The 18,053-nt window shown below is 27.5% G+C and overlaps 1 protein-coding gene across 1 annotated transcript; it reads left to right on the top strand.

Annotated features, from left to right (window-relative positions):
* Window positions 1-9,178: 9,178 nt before the first annotated feature.
* Window positions 9,179-11,291, top strand: LOC107631016 (polyphenol oxidase, chloroplastic). Its single transcript, XM_016334321.3, has one exon. It carries the CDS (start codon window positions 9,385-9,387, stop codon window positions 11,098-11,100), a length of 1,716 nt encoding a protein of 571 aa, XP_016189807.1. The 5' UTR covers window positions 9,179-9,384; the 3' UTR covers window positions 11,101-11,291.
* The last annotated feature ends 6,762 nt before the right edge of the window (window positions 11,292-18,053 follow it).

Genomic DNA, 18,053 nt, shown 5'->3' with positions numbered 1-18,053 from the left:
TTAGAAGAATAAGGAACTGAAAGTATTAAGGATAACAATGCAGAACCAAAAAGTGATCATTAAAATTAAACTTCAAAAGCGATTAAACTGTTAGTGGCATAGTATAAAATGGTTTAGGGTGTATGAAATTTTTAAGGATAAGTCCTTGTGTTGCATAACGTACTTAATGCATGATGGTTATCAGTGGCTAAGAGAAGGGGGTTGAATCTTAGCCCCCTTTTGCTTGATAATACTTGCTGACTTTTGAAACCAACTTTGGAAACTTTTTGTCTTTTTATCTCGTCACTAGTCACGAGACTTTTTCTTTTGTCTCGTCCTTAGCTACGAGACTTTTCTTTTTGTCTCATCACTTGACACGAGATATTTTTGGTTTTTGCTCCTGTGCAGTAGAAACATAAATGGAGTAGAGAAGAGAGAAAATTACACCCAGATATATCCTGGTTCAGCTGTTAAATGCAGTGTAGCCTACATCCAGTCTCCATCACAAACATGATGGAATTTCACTATAATCTTCCTGATTACAATCTGTAAAGTGCTAACCCAACTTACAAGGGAATTCCCATAGAATCATGAAATACAACATAGATGAACAAAGGAACTCTAAGGACATCTATGGCTTTTTTCTTTTAATTTTGCATTCTCTGCCTTTTTCCGCTCTATGGCTTTTTCATACAAACCTCACTGTTTGCCTTTTTCCATGAGACTCAAGACATGACAAAATTAAACAGAAAAATTACAAAACAGAATACATTGAAGGAGAAGAGAAAACTGTTAGCTCAGGTAGCTCTGAGAACACTGTGCCTTACACTCTCAAACTTTCTCCTTGCTCCAAACAGTGGCTGTTCTCTCTTTTTATAGAAGAGGGAAGCCTTCACTTTTGAAGCCAAAAACCAAGCCAACTTCTTCTTCTCCAAGAAACAAAACCGGTTCGGCCAGAGAGAGAGAAGAGACAATCCATGCAAAAACCCAACATGCAATTACCTCTAGTCCTTCCTTGGTCATCACTCTTCATCAATCCGAGCGCTCCATCCTTGGCTTGCTCTCCAAGATGAATTTCTGGCCCTTGATGCTTCATGATGATGATGACTTCTTCTGCTCCACTTTTGCTTCCTTCCTCACGTAGCCACCCTAGCTACCTTCTGTGATGAGTGAACTCAAAAGTAGTGACAAGCCATCTCCTCCAAGATCTTCTTTCCTGTTGGCCGAATCTCCTTCTCCATTTTTGGTATGGAGAAGCTAAGATCTCATCACAAAATCTTACTACAAGTGATAAGAATCTCAGCCACTATATTTTTTATGTTTTCTTGCCATCATTGAGATGGTCTTGTAGCATGCTCTTCCTTCAACTCGGTAGCTAAGTTTTGCTTCCATTGTTTCCTGGGTATTGTCCGAAAAGAGGAGAGAGATGAGAGAATAGAAAATGTAGAAAGAGAAGCAATCAAGTGTTTTTGAACAAATAAACTAAAGTGAATTAATTTACTTCCCTTTCTTTGCTATTGGTAACGTGCAGCACTATGACAATCAATCAACTATGACAATCAATCAACTCAACTGCAAATTTCTCTCTCATATTTTCCATGCAATAAATGATAATTTAATAAAATTTGGAATCCATCACATGGTAAAATGCTTGGATCCGTTGGAAGCAATTTTTGCTTTCTTCTTCACTTGATTTCGGATCAAGCATGAGGAACATTCATCAAAATTAAAATTGGGTTTAGTAGCAACAACATTTAATCTGGCCCAATAAAATTTTAATTCATCCAAACTGATTGGGCTTATGGCAATATTTGAGTTCTGGCCTAATTAATCACAAATTGCTTCAGCCACATATTATAAGAAACATACACCTAGGCTGAATGTTGGTTTTGATTTGGGCTTGCAATATTTCTTTTATGTTTCGGCCCAAATAAAACCTGTATTGCAAAAATTAATTTAATCAACATATTAATATTTTTGTAATTAATCAAATTAATAATATTAATAATGTTTGGTCATCACATTTTTAATTTAGAGTTTCCAAACTCATCAATGCATTTTGTTACTAGTTTGCTTCGTCTATCAGTTGCTGTTGAAATAGTTTTGTCATTGTATTATTTTGATATTGGCTTTTAAGTTGATAGTATTAATACGTTGACAACGAAATTTATTTGGTGAATGCTACCTAACCCTCTCTAAACTAACATGTAAGTTATCCTTCATGATGTGTCAAATTTTAATTGATCATTATCTTAACCATAGTTGGGTTATTTTGTAATTTATTATTTGAGATGGGTAATGGTATAATTTCTTAAAATATAAAAATCTCACTCCCATTAATTAAAGCACCTTTCCACTCCTCAATTCTTTTTTCATCGCATAGCTTCGGTCCTTCCAAGCATCGCTTGTCACCGTCGTGACAAGAAGCGCTGACGTCATTGTCATCTACTGTACTCTCACGCGATCTCTCTTTCTTCAGTGCATCATTCCTTAACTTAACTACTTGTTAAATTCCCGTCCTTCCTAGTATAGCCAGCGACAATGTCATTGCTATCTCCTATTTTCTCATTCGATTCCTCTTTCTGCTGTGAATCACTCCTTACTAACATAATTAATGGTTAATTTGGTTATTAAATTTTTTTATTAAAAAATATCTTTATTTAATTATATAATAGAACATATGTAAAATATAATATAATAAAGTAAATCTATTTAAGGTACTAAAAATATAATTAAAATCATGAACATATAAATATAATAGTAAAATTTATACTTTAACCAAGTAAACATATGTTTTATCATACATAAATTATTTAAAAAATTGAATAAATTGTTAAAATTAATAACAAAAATTTTAAATGATAAAATCCAACTTTCTTACCGTATTTGTTATAATATTTTATTCTTTTAATTTTTAATTTATTAGTACTTTATTATTAAATTAATGATTAAATAAATTATTTTTATAAAAAATTATTTTTTTGTATTATCTTAAAAAAGAGACCAATATAACAGTTTAAAAAATAACGTAAAAATAATATTTTAAATAAAAAATATTTAATATTAAAATTTTTAAAAACAAAAATAAATTGTATAAATATTTAACAGATAAATATAAAATACATGCCTAAAATAGAGAATTATTTTTATTTTTATATTTATTTTAGACATGTATTTTATATTTATCTCTTAAATATCTATACAATTTATTTTTACATTTAAAAATTTTAATATTAACTATTTTTTATTTAAAATATTATTTTTACGTTATTTTTTAAACTATTATATTGGTCTCTTCTTTAAAATAATACAAAAAAATAAATTTTCATAAAAATAATTTGTTTAATCATTAATTAAATAATAAAGTACTAATAAATTAAAAATTATAAGAATAAAAATACTATAAAAAATACTTGTAAAAAAGTTAGATTTTATCATTTTAAATTTGTGTTATTAATTTTAACCATTTATTCATTTTTTTAAAAATAATTTATGTATAATAAAAGATATATTTATTTGTTTAAAATACAAATTTTATTATTATATTTATATGTTCCTAATTTTAATTATACTTTTAAGTACTCTGAATATATTTATTTTATTATATTATATTTTACATACGAATATATATTTTATCATATAATTAAATGAAGATATACTTTTTTAATAAAAAAATTTAATAACCAAACTAACCATTAATTATGTTGATAAGGAGTGATCTACTGAGGGATCGAATGAGAGGATAGGAGATAGCGATAAGGTCAGTACTGGCTATATTGGGAATGACGGCAAAGTTACAACATGAATTTAATGACGTCGCTAAGAGATGAGGTTTTGATATTTTAAGAAATTATATCATAACCTATCTCAAATAATAAATTATAAAATAATCTAAGTATAATTAAGATGATGACCAATTAAAATTTGACACATAATAAAGGGTAACTTACATGTTATCTTAAAGAGGGTTGGGTAGAATTCACCAATTTATTTTTATTGGTTTTGAATTGATGTTTGATTTAATTTGACTATTGTATTGGTTTAATTTATAATAATATATGGTTGATATTGTGAATGATGTATTAGTTAATTATTAGTATCATAAATAGTTTGGTATGGTTATTTTTTATGTAATATAGTAATATTAGTATTGTCTAATTTCTAATGCTCAATAGTATTGCTCTTTTGATTTCTAATTTAATTTTGTTCAATTTTTGTAATTGAGGGTTTGGTGCATTTTAAATTTGATTTTTCTGCTTAATTGAATTCTCCTGTTTTTAGTAATAAATTTTGATATTTAAATTTGTTTGTAAATTTTTAATTAAAAATTATAGACAAATTATTATAAAAAGTTATAAAACTTTAAATTTTGTTAGTTTAAAAATATTAAATTTAAATATTTAAAATTATATATTAAATTAAAAAAAACTAAAATTTAAGTTTATTGTCGAATTTATCATTGGTTAAATCCACGAGCAATTATTACTTATTTATAATAAATAATATATTACCGTCGGATTTATTGGAAAAAAATCCGATGGTAACAAGCTCCAAAATTCCACAATTAAAAGTTTATATCCACCGCAATTAGTGGCGGAGAAAAAAATTTGTCAGTATACAATTACTGGCGAGATTTATATTGTCAGATCTATTCCGCCGGTAAATTCGACGACTTTCTTGTAGTGAAAATTTTTTATAAATGACACAAAAAATCTCTAAAGAACCACATATTCAAAATCTTAACTCAATCAACAAAATACATTCAAATGTATTTTAGAACAAATAATAATTTGTTACAAATGACATATATAGGAAGAGTTAGACCTCTTGTATATGAGTTCAAAACCATTCAATTGATTCAATGATAAGAAAAGTTAGTTAAAATTTTTTTTATGTCACGGTTAAAATATTTTGGTGTCAAAATTAGAAAACTTTATGTGACACAGTTAAAAAATTTCAATGTTATTTTTCTAATAAATTTTACAAAATTTATAACTATCCTTCCTCTTCTTCATCATCATCATCTTCCTATTTTTCTTCTTGTTTTACATTCTCATAATTCTTTTTATTTCACCCTCTTAACAATAATTTGTGTCATAGTTAAGAAAATTTAATGTCAAAATTAAGAAACTCATGCTTGTATCATAGTTAAAAAGTTTTGGTTCTATTTTTAATGAATTGTGCGTAATTCAAATATCTCATTCTTCTTTCACATTCTCATAATTTTTCTTATTTCATCATCTTAATAAGAACCTGGATCACGAATAAAAAATTTCGGTGTCAAAATTAAGAAACTTCATGGATCATAGTTAAAAGTTAAAAAATTTCAGCGCTACTTTTCTGGATAAATTTTGCACAATTCAAAATTCTCCATCCTCCTTCTCTTCTTCTTTATTATTATTATCATCATCTTCTTCTTCTTTTTCTTCTTTAACTTCTCTTTCTTGTTTTACATACTCGTAGTTTTTTATTTTACCCTTTTAACAGGAATAAAAATAAAAAAATTAAATAAAAAAGTAAAAAATACTGCAATAACCAATACGAAGAAGAGGAGGAGAAGAAATAAAAAATGTAGCAAAAGACGATGAGGAAAAAACGTGCAAAGAAAAAGAAAGATTGCAAAGAACAAAAGAATGACGATGAGGAAAAAACGTGCAAAGAAGAAGAAGGATTACAAAGAAGAAGTCCGTAATTCACGCGCAAATTGTGTAAATGATTTTGTTAGGTTTGAACTAATTTAGTTAGAATTTGTTAACAAAAACGCTTAAATATATATGAAGCACTTTTAATTTAATTTAATATAATATTTGATAATTAAAATAAATTTTCATTTTATCTCATTGTTAACCTTTTAAGAGTAAAATTGTCTAAATGAAATTTTATTAATGGTTAAATGTCAAAAAATTAAAAAATGATAAAAATAAAAATTGTTTTAATTTTTTAGAATAAAATTGATTTAGTTAAATGTTAAAATTATTTTAAATCTTTTAGTTAAACTTATTTATTTATTTTCGTACTCAAATTCATACAACTTGCATTGAGTAAGCAAGTATGTATAATCTTTACACGGAATTTTTTTTATAACTGTTATAAACTTGTGAGGATTAATTATATGTTTGATTCACAAGTTATCATATATATATATATGAATTTTTATGTTACTGTTTAGTGATGGAAACCAAAATCATGATATCGTACAAGTAAACATGGCAAAAGCTGAATCCATGGTTAAGTTTCATCATGAAACTATTCATTCATGGTACAGATGGTATTATTCAAAGGCACTTATTCAAATGAAGATGTTAAAAATATTTTCTTATGAAGAGTCTTATGTTAAAAGTATATTTTATTTGTTTAGCCACACTTTAGAGAAAGATAATACTTTTGTAACATATCAAAATTAAACCCTTCAATTCATCATCTAATAATAGAAAAGATACATCTTCACATAAAGACAATTGTAATATCTTCATAGTAATATCCACCTTATTCAAATATATAGAAGACAACAAAGGTAACCCCATCCCTTTAGCTTTGTTGTAAAAAAAAGTGAAGAAAAAGGTAACCCATCATTGACACGCTCTTCATAATTTTAATGCAAAATAAAGTAGCTAGTACATACAACCTGTGTTTGCAATTGTACAGTCTGCTATCTGCAAAAGACACATAAAACACATGGCCAAATGAAAAAAGCACTACCCATTTTCCCCGACAACATCCAATATATGTCCAAAATTGATGTTATAATTAGTAAAAAAATTATAAGTGGAATATTGTGCTTTGTAATTTTTTTTTTTTTTATGTTAGCCACGTAATTAGAATCTAAAAAAATATTTGATTATTGCAAATGTATTTTACCTCTATAATATCTTATGCTAAATTATTGTAAGGTAGACCGATTTAATATTTTGTTGCATTTACTATACTAAATTATGGTAATAAGATGTAAAAATTTACTGATTCGAATCTTATACCTACTAAATCATAATAGGGTACGGTGTAAAGATTTAATTTAGTATTTCAAACCTACATTTTGTTAAATCATAGTAGAATAATACAATTTATGTGTAAATAATAAATTAAACCACTTTATCTGTTACGATCTATATATATATAACAAAAGACAATTTTAAAAAATTAACATAATATTAATTTTAAATAATTTATTTACGTGCAAGTGATTCAACAAGTCATATTCAGTTTTTCTAAATTGACGGTAAGATTTAGATATAAGAACTATTGTAAACTCTAAAAAATTCAAAAATCAACTGAATATTAATAATTTAATATAAAGTATCATAATTAAATTGGCCATATATTAAGGGGAATTTTTGAATTTAATTTTTATACTATATTAGTGTATAGATAATTTATCATATATTATTATATCAGTAAAAATAATTAATTTTAAATTTATTATTTAAAATATCATTTAAACGTATAAATTTAATTAGATTATTGTATAAAATCCGTTGCGTCAAAATCAAATTCTAATAACTAATAGATAATTAATAAAAAAATTCACATATGTAAAATTAAAAAAAAAAAATCTACATTTAAACTTCATATTAAGTTCTCCTTAGTAGTTTTTTTTTTCTCTTCGTTTTTATCCTACGTGTTTTAAACGATATTTTTAATTTATCCCGTGCTTTTTTATTTTTCTTTTCTTTTCTTTTTTTACGGGCAAAAAATTTTACGTATGAATTGTGTTTATGTAAAGTTTGTTACTAATTAAAAATTATTAAATAATTTGATATATTTAATTAAATTATTATCTAATAACTCTGGACTATCAATTTTACATAAAAATAAATGTGGTGACTCTTCGTCCTTTTTATTTTGAAAAAAAAATTTCTCCTCATCATTCATACTGTCTATTAGTTTAATAATGACATGACATCAAACATCATTTTTATTCTTGTATAATAGTTTTTATTGTTAAAAGAAAAATATAAGTAATTGTTTTACTGTTTTTTTTTTTTCGTAATCAAAGTCAAATATTTGTATTTTTTTGGATATTAAAAAATGAAGCGAATAAATCTTTTTATTAAAACACACAAATCTTTTTATTAATCAATAGAATAATTTAGTTACGCGTCTGATCTTATTCTTTTAAAAAAGTTTATTTTTTCACATAACAAATAGTGAAAAATTATGTGTTCTCTTTCTTATTATAAAGTGTAGTACCCCACACTAATTGCCATCATATGGTTTTCTAGTAGAGTGATAACCAATCAATCAATAATTTAAGAAAAGGATGTCTCACAATCAATATATCGCATAATAAAGTGCAGAGTGCAGTGGATGGAGTCATGGAGAGTAGGTCGATGGAAAATATTTAATGATATCTTCCTGATTTGTAATTCTTTTAAACAAACAACTTCTAATTTTCATAAAAGAAAAAAAGAATTATTTGCTTTTTAATGTTAAAAAATATTTAGTGATTGCGCCAAGTCGTGTAGAGCAAAGAGAAAGAAAAGAAAAGAATATAACCTAATTATAAACGTCTAAGTCGAGTCTCGAGTATATTTGGCCCCTTATGTCTGCTTTGCATACGGTGCCTAATTTGCTATCAAATCAAACATAATATAATATTCTCACAAAAAAAGCCATTTTTAGATAAAGACAGCTAAAAACATCTTTTTATAAAAATAATTTTTAATAATTAAAATTTAACACATATAATCGATTAAATCGTGTTATTTTTATCAAAATTTGGTTAAACAAATTAATTTGACCGAAAAATGATAAATCAAATTTTGAACTGGTCTAAATTAATATTATTTTTTATAAAAAATGATTATAATACCCTATTATAAAAAATGACTGAAATACTTCTATTATATATATTAATTTTAAAAATTTTAAATTTTAGTCCTTTATTTTTTTATCATAGAATTAAGATTTAGAATTTTTAAAATTAATATATATATATAATAAGAGTATTTTAATATTTTTTATAATAAAATTATTATAATTATTTTTTATAAAAAAATAATATTAATTTAGACTAATTTAAAATTTAATTCACTATTTTTTAGTTAAATCAATCTATTTAACTTAATTTTAATAAAAAAAATATAATTTAATTAATTATATATATTAAATTTTAATTACTGAAAAATATTTAAAAAAAAAGTCTTAGACATTTTTATCTACCCCAAATGTGATATATACTAATTATAGTCTTAAGTATTTTGTGGATGGATCTGTAATATGTTGAAAACTATCCAATTCATTTGAAGGGAGAAAAAAAGGTGCAAGGCAACGTGACTGTTCAGTGTTCACATTATGTATTCAAACTCATGCAAAAAATCACAGTGCATGTACCGCTATAAAAAGACTAACACTTTTCACACTTGTTCGTCCCAAACCAAATAACACATAAACACCATCATTAGAATCATGGCTTCAATATCTCCTCTCTCTCTTGTGTCCAGTGTGAACGCCTCAGCCACCAAGACCTCCTCCTCTTCTTTGTTCCCCAAAGGCCGGCAGAGCCACGTGGCGGCCACGAAGGTGTCTTGCAATGCCTCGAACGAAGAGGCATCAAACGGCATTGCCCATGGGAACAGGAGAGATGTTCTTATTGGTCTCGGAGGGCTGGCCGGTGCCGCAGGCTTTGCCTACAACCCTTTTGCCTTGGCGGCACCGGTTGCACCGGATCTCCAAGCCTGTGGGCTACCAACCCTGCCGGCGGGCGCCAAACCCGTCAAGTGTTGCCCTCCTGCTTCCACAAAGATCATAGATTTTGAGTTCCCAAAAAACCAACCCTTGAGGGTTCGGAAACCGGCTCATAAGGTTACCGGTGACGATCTGGTCAAGTACAAGGAAGCCATAAAGGCCATGAGAGAGCTTCCAGACGATGACCCTCGCAGCTTCACCCAACAAGCCGCCATTCATTGCGCTTACTGCCACAACTCGTATCACCAAGTTGGCTTCCCTGACAAGGATCTCCAGGTCCATTACTCTTGGATTTTCCTTCCTTTTCACCGTTGGTACCTTTACTTCTACGAGAGGATCTTGGGAAGCTTGATCAACGATCCAACCTTTGCATTGCCCTTCTGGAACTGGGATAACCCTGACGGCATGGAAATACCTTCCATTTTCACTGACAGAAGATCATCGCTCTATGACGCACTCAGAAACGCAAACCATCAACCGCCGGTTCTCGTCGATCTCAGTTGGAACAGGAACGGCCCTGACACCAGCGGTGACGTCGACGCTAACCTCAGTTTGATGTACACAAACTTCGTCGAAGTGAAGGCGCCGTTGAACTTCTTCGGCAATGCTTTCCGTGCCGGCGACACGCCTTACACCGTGAAGACGGGTGCCGGAACTTGCGAGAGCGTGCACAACACGCTCCACACTTGGACTGGGGATAGAACCCAGCCAAACGGGGAGGACATGGGGTCCCTCTACTCTGCTGGTAGGGATCCTCTCTTCTACTGTCACCATTCCAATGTCGATAGAATGTGGAATCTGTGGAAATCTTTCGGTAACAAAGACATCACCGACCCTGACTTTCTGGAATCAAATTTTCTGTTCTATGATGAGAATAAGAACTTGGTGCGCGTGAAGACCAAAGATTGCCTTGACTCCGTGAAGCTTGGGTATGATTTCGAGAAGGTTCCCATTCTGTGGGCGAAAACGAAGCCCAAAGCGCGTAGGACGAAAGCTGAGAGGGCACAGAAGCCGTTGACGACGAAGAGCGTTGACTTACCGTTGACTCTGGAGGAGAATAAGCTTGTGAGCACGGTGGTGAAGAGGCCAAGGAGATCCAGGAGCAGGAAGGAGAAGGATGAGAGAGAGGAGACTCTGGTTTTCGAGATTGAGTTTGATCGGAGGAAGCCTATAAAGTTCGATGTGTTGCTGAACGAAGAAGAGGATGCGCAGTTTGCCACGCCAAAGAACAGAGAGTTTGCTGGAAGCTTCGTGAATGTGTCGCACACTCAGAAATCGAGTGCCCTGAAAACTGAACTGGCATTCAAGATCGGGATCACGGAGAAGCTGATCGATTTGGAAGCTGATGATGATGACAGCGTTGTCGTCACTTTGGTTCCCCAATACGGTGACGGTGTCATTGTTAAGGGCATCAAGATCGACTATGAAGATTGCTGAGCAACTTCACAACACAGTTACTTGTTCCTCTCCGGTCGTACAATAATAATTCCGTGGCTTTAATTATCAGTTATATATGTTTAATGTACTGAGATCGATGCTTTATTTCTCAGTACTTTGGATTACAGTCATGTGTTGTTTCGTTTCAACCACCAACTTTTCTTAATTAATTTCTCTTTATTTTGCTTCCATTATTATAATTTAAGTAAGGATATATATATACAGGTAAAATTAAAATTTTAGGGGTTGATCCCATAAACAATACTAATCTTCGCCAGGCCTGTATATATGTACTATCATCATTAAGATAATCATATCCCTAATAGAACTAACTATTTCGAATAGTCGTCTTATTTGAATATATAGGTTGAAAGGTCTTTACCACATACCTAGCTAGTTAGATTACGCAAAAGAAACTGGAAAAAATGAAGCAATATATCATTGTTTCAACCCAGCTCAGTCTATGAGAATAGTATTTATATGTGACTAATTAAATTAAATATATATATATCTTCTACATACTCTGGCTTTTTAAAAGTAGAGTTTTTTACTTTTTCAAAAGTAACGCTTTTTAAAAGTATAGATGTTTCGTAAATAAATTAAAAATAATTTTAATAAGTTTAAATAATTATAATATATTTGATAAAATAATTTTTAAAATTTAAAAATATAATAATAAACATTAATATAAAAATTAAATTTAGATATTAATTAATATAAAAAATTATATTAAATTTTTTAACTTTGATAAGTATAAATTAATTTTAAAAATATATTTAATTTTTAAAACTATAAACATAAATACATGAACTTTTTATTTACTAAAGGAAAAAGCAAGTTTATTTCTATTGTTTGGTATTATACAATATAAAAAGAACAGTGCCACCATAAACTCAAAGAAAGATTTTATATTTTTTGAACTCGCATTCAGCCAAGCCAATTTACACCACCCCAAAAATCGAAAACGGGTAATTAATTTAAAACTTCTTAATATATTTTGAACTAATTTAATCAATTTAGTTTGATTGAGTGGTCAATTTATTTGTCCCCTTAAGCAAGTATTGAGAGTAGAAATTAGTCCTTCATCTAGATTGGGAGATATCGTTTAAGTAAACCAAAAAAACAAAAAATTTGAACTAATTTTTAAAATAGAGATAAAATTGAAAATAATCAATATATACTAAATTAAAATTCTAAAATAATAAATATACGACTTAGCTAAAATTTTTCTCTTGAATGCATTAGCTTGAGGATAAATGGCTAGCCGGATTGGCCAGAAAGATAAAGCACGTGACTTTTATTTTATTTTGACAGCAACATGACCTTGTTAACATGAAATATCTTGAGAGATTATATTCTTAGCCACACCGGCGACTGAATTCATTCGTCAGTGACGACAACATCAAATAAATGTGATCCCGGAAGAAAGAAGATCTGAAAATGTTTGAGGTACGTATATTCCTTAATTTTGTTTTTATTCAATTTAATTCACAATATACTGAATTAGTAACTATAATAATTAACCAAGTTTATTTATTTATTTATTTTTATTAGAAACAAGCCATTATAAATTTATAAAATGATATATATTATATTAATATTATTAGAAAAATATTAAAATAGTCATTGAAAACTATATCAAACTAAAATAATTTCGAAAAATATAAATGATAAACAAATTTTAAAAAATTTAAAAACATAGTGAAAATAATCAGATATTAGAATTATATTTTCAAAAAAAAAATTTAGTGACTGAATTTTTTTAAGAATAAAATTCCACACCAACTCTTCAGATTGGATTCTCCCTGAATCGTTCGACAACTTAAGAAATAATTTATTATTTATTGCGTATTTTCATATTTTTTATAAATTTATTTATCGTCCTATTTTAGATTTTTTTTCAATGATACGAAGTTTTAAATTGAAAAACATGTCAGAATCGAAAGATTTTTTCTGTAACCAAATCCAGGCCGAAGGGGCCACAACATACTCTTTGCTTCATTATTTTAATAACAATTTCTAAGTGATGTGGAGAATTTGTCTCCCGTTAAGTTGTATTAGAATTTAAATTTCAAGAGTGGAACATATAAAACTCATTGTAACGAGTGTGAGTGGGCTGATTTTGTTTGTTAGGGAAGGAAAAGTAGTGATATATTTTAGGAGAATGTTAGGTAATTAATAATTTTTTTAAATAATATGAATAATTATCAATTAAATTAAAATATATTATACTTTTAAATTATTTATCTAAATTTTAATATTAGAATAACTATTTGTATACTTAGTGAAATGAACATTTGATATATTTATTGTTCATATTATTTAGTATTTTTATTGTTTATTTATATTTTTTTATATTTTAATATTATAATTTTTTTATGTTTTTTAAAAGGATTTTGTTAGGTAAACAATAATTTTTGTGAACAATATGAACAATGGGTTTTAAAATTGGCCAAATAAAGTAAAAATACACTATACCCCAAATTATATATCTAAATTTTAATATTAGGATAACCATCTGCATACTTAGTGAATTGAACATCCAATATATCTATTGTTTATATTGTTTAATATTTTTATTGTTTATCTATATTTTTTTCTTTTTAAAATTATGGAAAGTACACAAATTAGAGAGTCCAATTTCTGTATCTCAAAATTTTTTTTAACACAAATCGTACGATCTAATTTGTGTACTTCTACAAATCACTACAGTCCAATTTATGTATTTCTAATAAATCGGACGGTCTAATTTCTTTTCTCTAATTAAACAGTTTCACAATTAAAAATAACACTTCAATCATCTCCATTTTAAAAAAATATCATTACCACACTAATATTAAATATAAAAAGTTCGTGAGTGAGCGTGTAATGTCAAACAAAAAAGAATAAGGGCCGTTTGGAAAACTCTAGAAGTAGCTTTTTTTAACTTTTGACTTATGAAAAGTAGTAGTATTAATGTCGGGTGCAATTTTCAAAATCAAATTGCAACTTTCTAAGAAGCTATTTTGGAGCTTATAGAAAAGTTAAAAAAAATGACTTCTCTCATAATACTTCTACTTTTCATTATATTTTTTTAAAATAAGCACTTTTAGAATTAAAAATCTAAACACAAAATAACTTATTTATAAGTTACTTTTAACAGAGTCATTTATTGTTTAAATTATTTTATCAAAAAAAATTTAATTAAGTTAGTTACCCAAATTGAACCTAATTCTATAGTGTTTATAAATTTTGTGTTTACTTTATGTAAGCCTGAATGTTGAAACTTGAAAGATAAAATTCAGCATCACGGAAAAGAAAAAGACATAACAGTCCAAGATTCCAAACTGAACCGGTACAATTATATAATATGCAAAAGTAAATCCAAAGCCATAATAATGTAGGCACGTGGGCTGACTGGCTGAGTACCATATAGTCATATACCTATCAATTTCTTATCCTATAGTAGAGGACTCACGCCAAACAGATGTTTTCGAAAAATCCACCACTCACGTAAACATCACAAAAACAACTTTTTTTTTAAAAACGATGTGGCAAAATTTAAATTATATATTCTAAAACCACATTTTTCACTACAAAACACTTAAAATCATAGTTTTTTATAAGAAAAAACATTACCTAATGAAAAAAAGTAAATTAGAAGATTTAAGAGAAGAAATTATTAAATTATCAAAATTAATAGATCAAAAACTAATGATTTTAACTAATGTTAATTGTAATGACACCAAATTTTTAAAATCAATACAAAATGATTTTTTTTAAAATTTTTATTTTATTATAAGTTTTATTGAAGGACTTCAAAAACTTGAAAAAACTTATATTTTCCACGGAATTTCTAAAAAATGCTATCATGGAAATAATTTTCCACATCTTTATCATACTTTTAACCCACAATTAATATCTATAGTAGATATGCTTGAAGAAATTTTAGTATCCATAAAATTTCAAAGAAATAAGGAAAAAGAGGAACCTAATATAAACGAAATCAAACAGATATTAAATAAATACTTTCAGAAAGAGAATCCCAAAGAAGAAAATTTTCAAAATATAATCAACATAACAGAATTAAAAGTAAAACCACCATTGAAATGATGAATATCGAAGAAAAATTAGAAGAAGTTACAATGCTTTTTAAACAATTAAAAATGGCTCAAAAAAATAATATTATGGAACAGGAATTTCAAATAGAAGAAAAATTAGTAAATTCTGAAAATATAGAAAATGAAAAACACATCCTAGATTATTCAAGTGACGAAGAACCAGCAATTCCAATACAAGTAAAAAACGAAGCTGGAACATCTAAAGATAGTCAATCTCAATTTAAATGGAAATAGGTTTTGAAAATTTTGCTTTTAAAAAGGGATTTATAAATAAAGATTCAAAATATACAAAAATACCATCAAAATATGTTCCTAAAATTCAGGAAATGGAAGGAAAAAGAATGCTCGATTTAGATTGTAAAAAGAATGAAAAAGAAATTTTCGAGAACTGGTTGAATTCCTTCTTATTAGAAGCCTTTACTAATCCAAAACTTAGTGAATTATCTGGAAGAGATATTTGGAATTACATAGGGTTTCATACAAAAGGAACTGTAAGAGATTATATGACATCAATAGAAAACCAAATAATAGAAGAATTAGCAATAAAAACAACAGCTTATGATAAGATATTACATATAATGATGATTCTATATAAATAATTTTTTAGAAAAAATATTATAGATCATAGACAAAAAGTCTATAATAAAGAATATCAAGAAGCAAAAAACCATTTAGCTAATATTCAGATATATGATTTATGTAATGTGGAATCTTATATATGTGAATATAGAATACATTATTATAAATTAAAAGAAGAAGATAAAGACCATTATCTTAGTTGTATATAACAAAACTTCCATATCCTGCTAATGAATTTATAATGGGAAGATTTATAAGAGAAATAAATAGAGGGACAATTGAAAATAATTTTGGTGGAGCAACCTTTGCAATAAGAGAGGAAATAAAAGAACGTTGTATGCAAGAAGCAACTCAAAAAAGATTTGCAAATATAATTAGAATTTGATGTCAGGATAATGAAGAGATACCTCAAAAATATGGTCTTAATAAAAATTTTCAAAGAAAAAGAAAATATCAATTTAGAAAAAGAAAATACTATCCAAACTGGAGAAAAAAGAGGTATTTTAGAAAAAGAAATAACAATAAAAACAAAAGACAAAAAAATGACTATTGCCCAAATAAAAAAGAAAATTATAAGTGTTGGTATTGTCAAGAAGAAGGACACTATGCAAATGAATGTCCAAAAAAGAAGGATAAAAAAGACCTTACCAAACAATTAGAAATTGCTAAGTCTTGTTTTATGGAACCATTAGAGGAATCAGATGATAACTTAGACTATATTTTTGAATATGTCTCAGAAACAGACTCAGAGACTGAGTAATAATGCTACATTTATTACTATAAAAATAACAGAAAAGTTTTTAAATGCTTTCATAGATACTGGAGCGACACAATGCTTTGCTAGTTCAAATATAAAACTTGATTGGAAAAAATTAAAGAAACCATTAAGAGTTAGAATAGCTGACAAATCAATACATAAAATTGACCAAAAAGCTGAAATGGCTGAAATATTTATTCAAAATTATAAATTCATTGTTCCATCCATATATATGCTAGATTCTGGAATGGATTTTATTATAGGAAATAACTTCTTAAAGTTATATCATCCATTCATTCAAGAATTAACATATATAGTTTTAAAAGCTCCACACGATTCTTCAATAAATCAAAAATCAAAACGTATAAAAATACCAACTACTACTATAGATAAGATCTTAAAATTTAAAATATTTTCTATATTAGAAACATGTTATTTAAATTTATATTTTCTGATAAATATTCCAAAAAATAATCTTGAAATAAAGATAGAAGAACTTTTGGATGAAATTTGTGCTGAAAATCCTTTAGATATTAAAAATACAAATAAAGAATTAGTAAACATTAAATTAAAAGATCCTACAAAAGAAATAAATGTTTCAAATAAAATTCCTTATTCCACAAGAGATAGAGAAGAGTTCTCATTAGAATGTAAAGATCTGTTGGAAAAAGGAATTATAAGATTTAGTAAAAGTCCTCGTGCGGCTCCGGTCTTTTATGTCGAAAACAATAATGAAATTAAAAGGGGAAAACGAATAATGGTAATTAATTATAAGAAGATGAATGAAGCAACTGTTAGTGATGCTCATAAACTTCCAAGAAAAGATTCTATTTTAGAAAAAATCAAAGGAGCAACTTGGTTTTCATCCCTTGATGCAAAATCAGGATAGTGGCAACTTCGTTTAGACGAAGAAACAAAGAAATTAACTGCTTTTACTTGCCCAACAAAAGAATCAACAAGTGTGTTGCTCTATGAATGGAATGTATTACCATTCGGATTAAAACAAGCCCCAGGTATTTATCAAAGATTTATGGAAGAAAATCTAAAAGAGTTAAATGAATTTGTTTTAGTTTACATTGATGATATATTAATTTTTATAAAACAGGATAAAGAAGAACATCTTCAAAAATTATTAATAGTTTTAGAAAGATGTAAAGAAAAATGATTAGTTCTTAGCAAAAAGAAAGCAAGAATGGCAACACAAGAAATAGAGTTTCTTGGATTAATTCTATCCACCCAAGAAAAGCTAAAACTTCAACCAAATGTTTTAGAAAAGGTAAATTTATTTCCTAATAAAATAGAAGATAGAAAATAATTACAAAGATTTTTAGGGTGTATAAATTATATTTCTGATCAAGGATTTTTAAAAAATATAAGAAAATATACTAAAAACTTATTTCCAAAAATAAGCACTAAAAAAGAATGGAAATGGAAAGAAAAAGATAGTATGCAAATTTAAAGAGTCAAAGAATTATGTGAAAAGCTTCCAGAACTTTATATTCCAGAAGAAAACGACT

Source organism: Arachis ipaensis, chromosome B3 (genome assembly GCF_059453495.1).
Source record: "Arachis ipaensis isolate K30076 ecotype BB chromosome B3, ASM5945349v1, whole genome shotgun sequence".
NCBI lineage: Eukaryota > Viridiplantae > Streptophyta > Magnoliopsida > Fabales > Fabaceae > Arachis > Arachis ipaensis.
The sequence above is the reverse complement of the archived record's forward strand: the minus strand, read 5'-3'. Positions and strand labels throughout refer to the sequence as shown.

What these genes read in the sequence shown, in the direction of transcription:
- LOC107631016 (XM_016334321.3), top strand. Translation starts at nt 9,385, where the DNA reads ATGGCTTCAATATCTCCTCTCTCTCTTGTGTCCAGTGTGAACGCCTCA.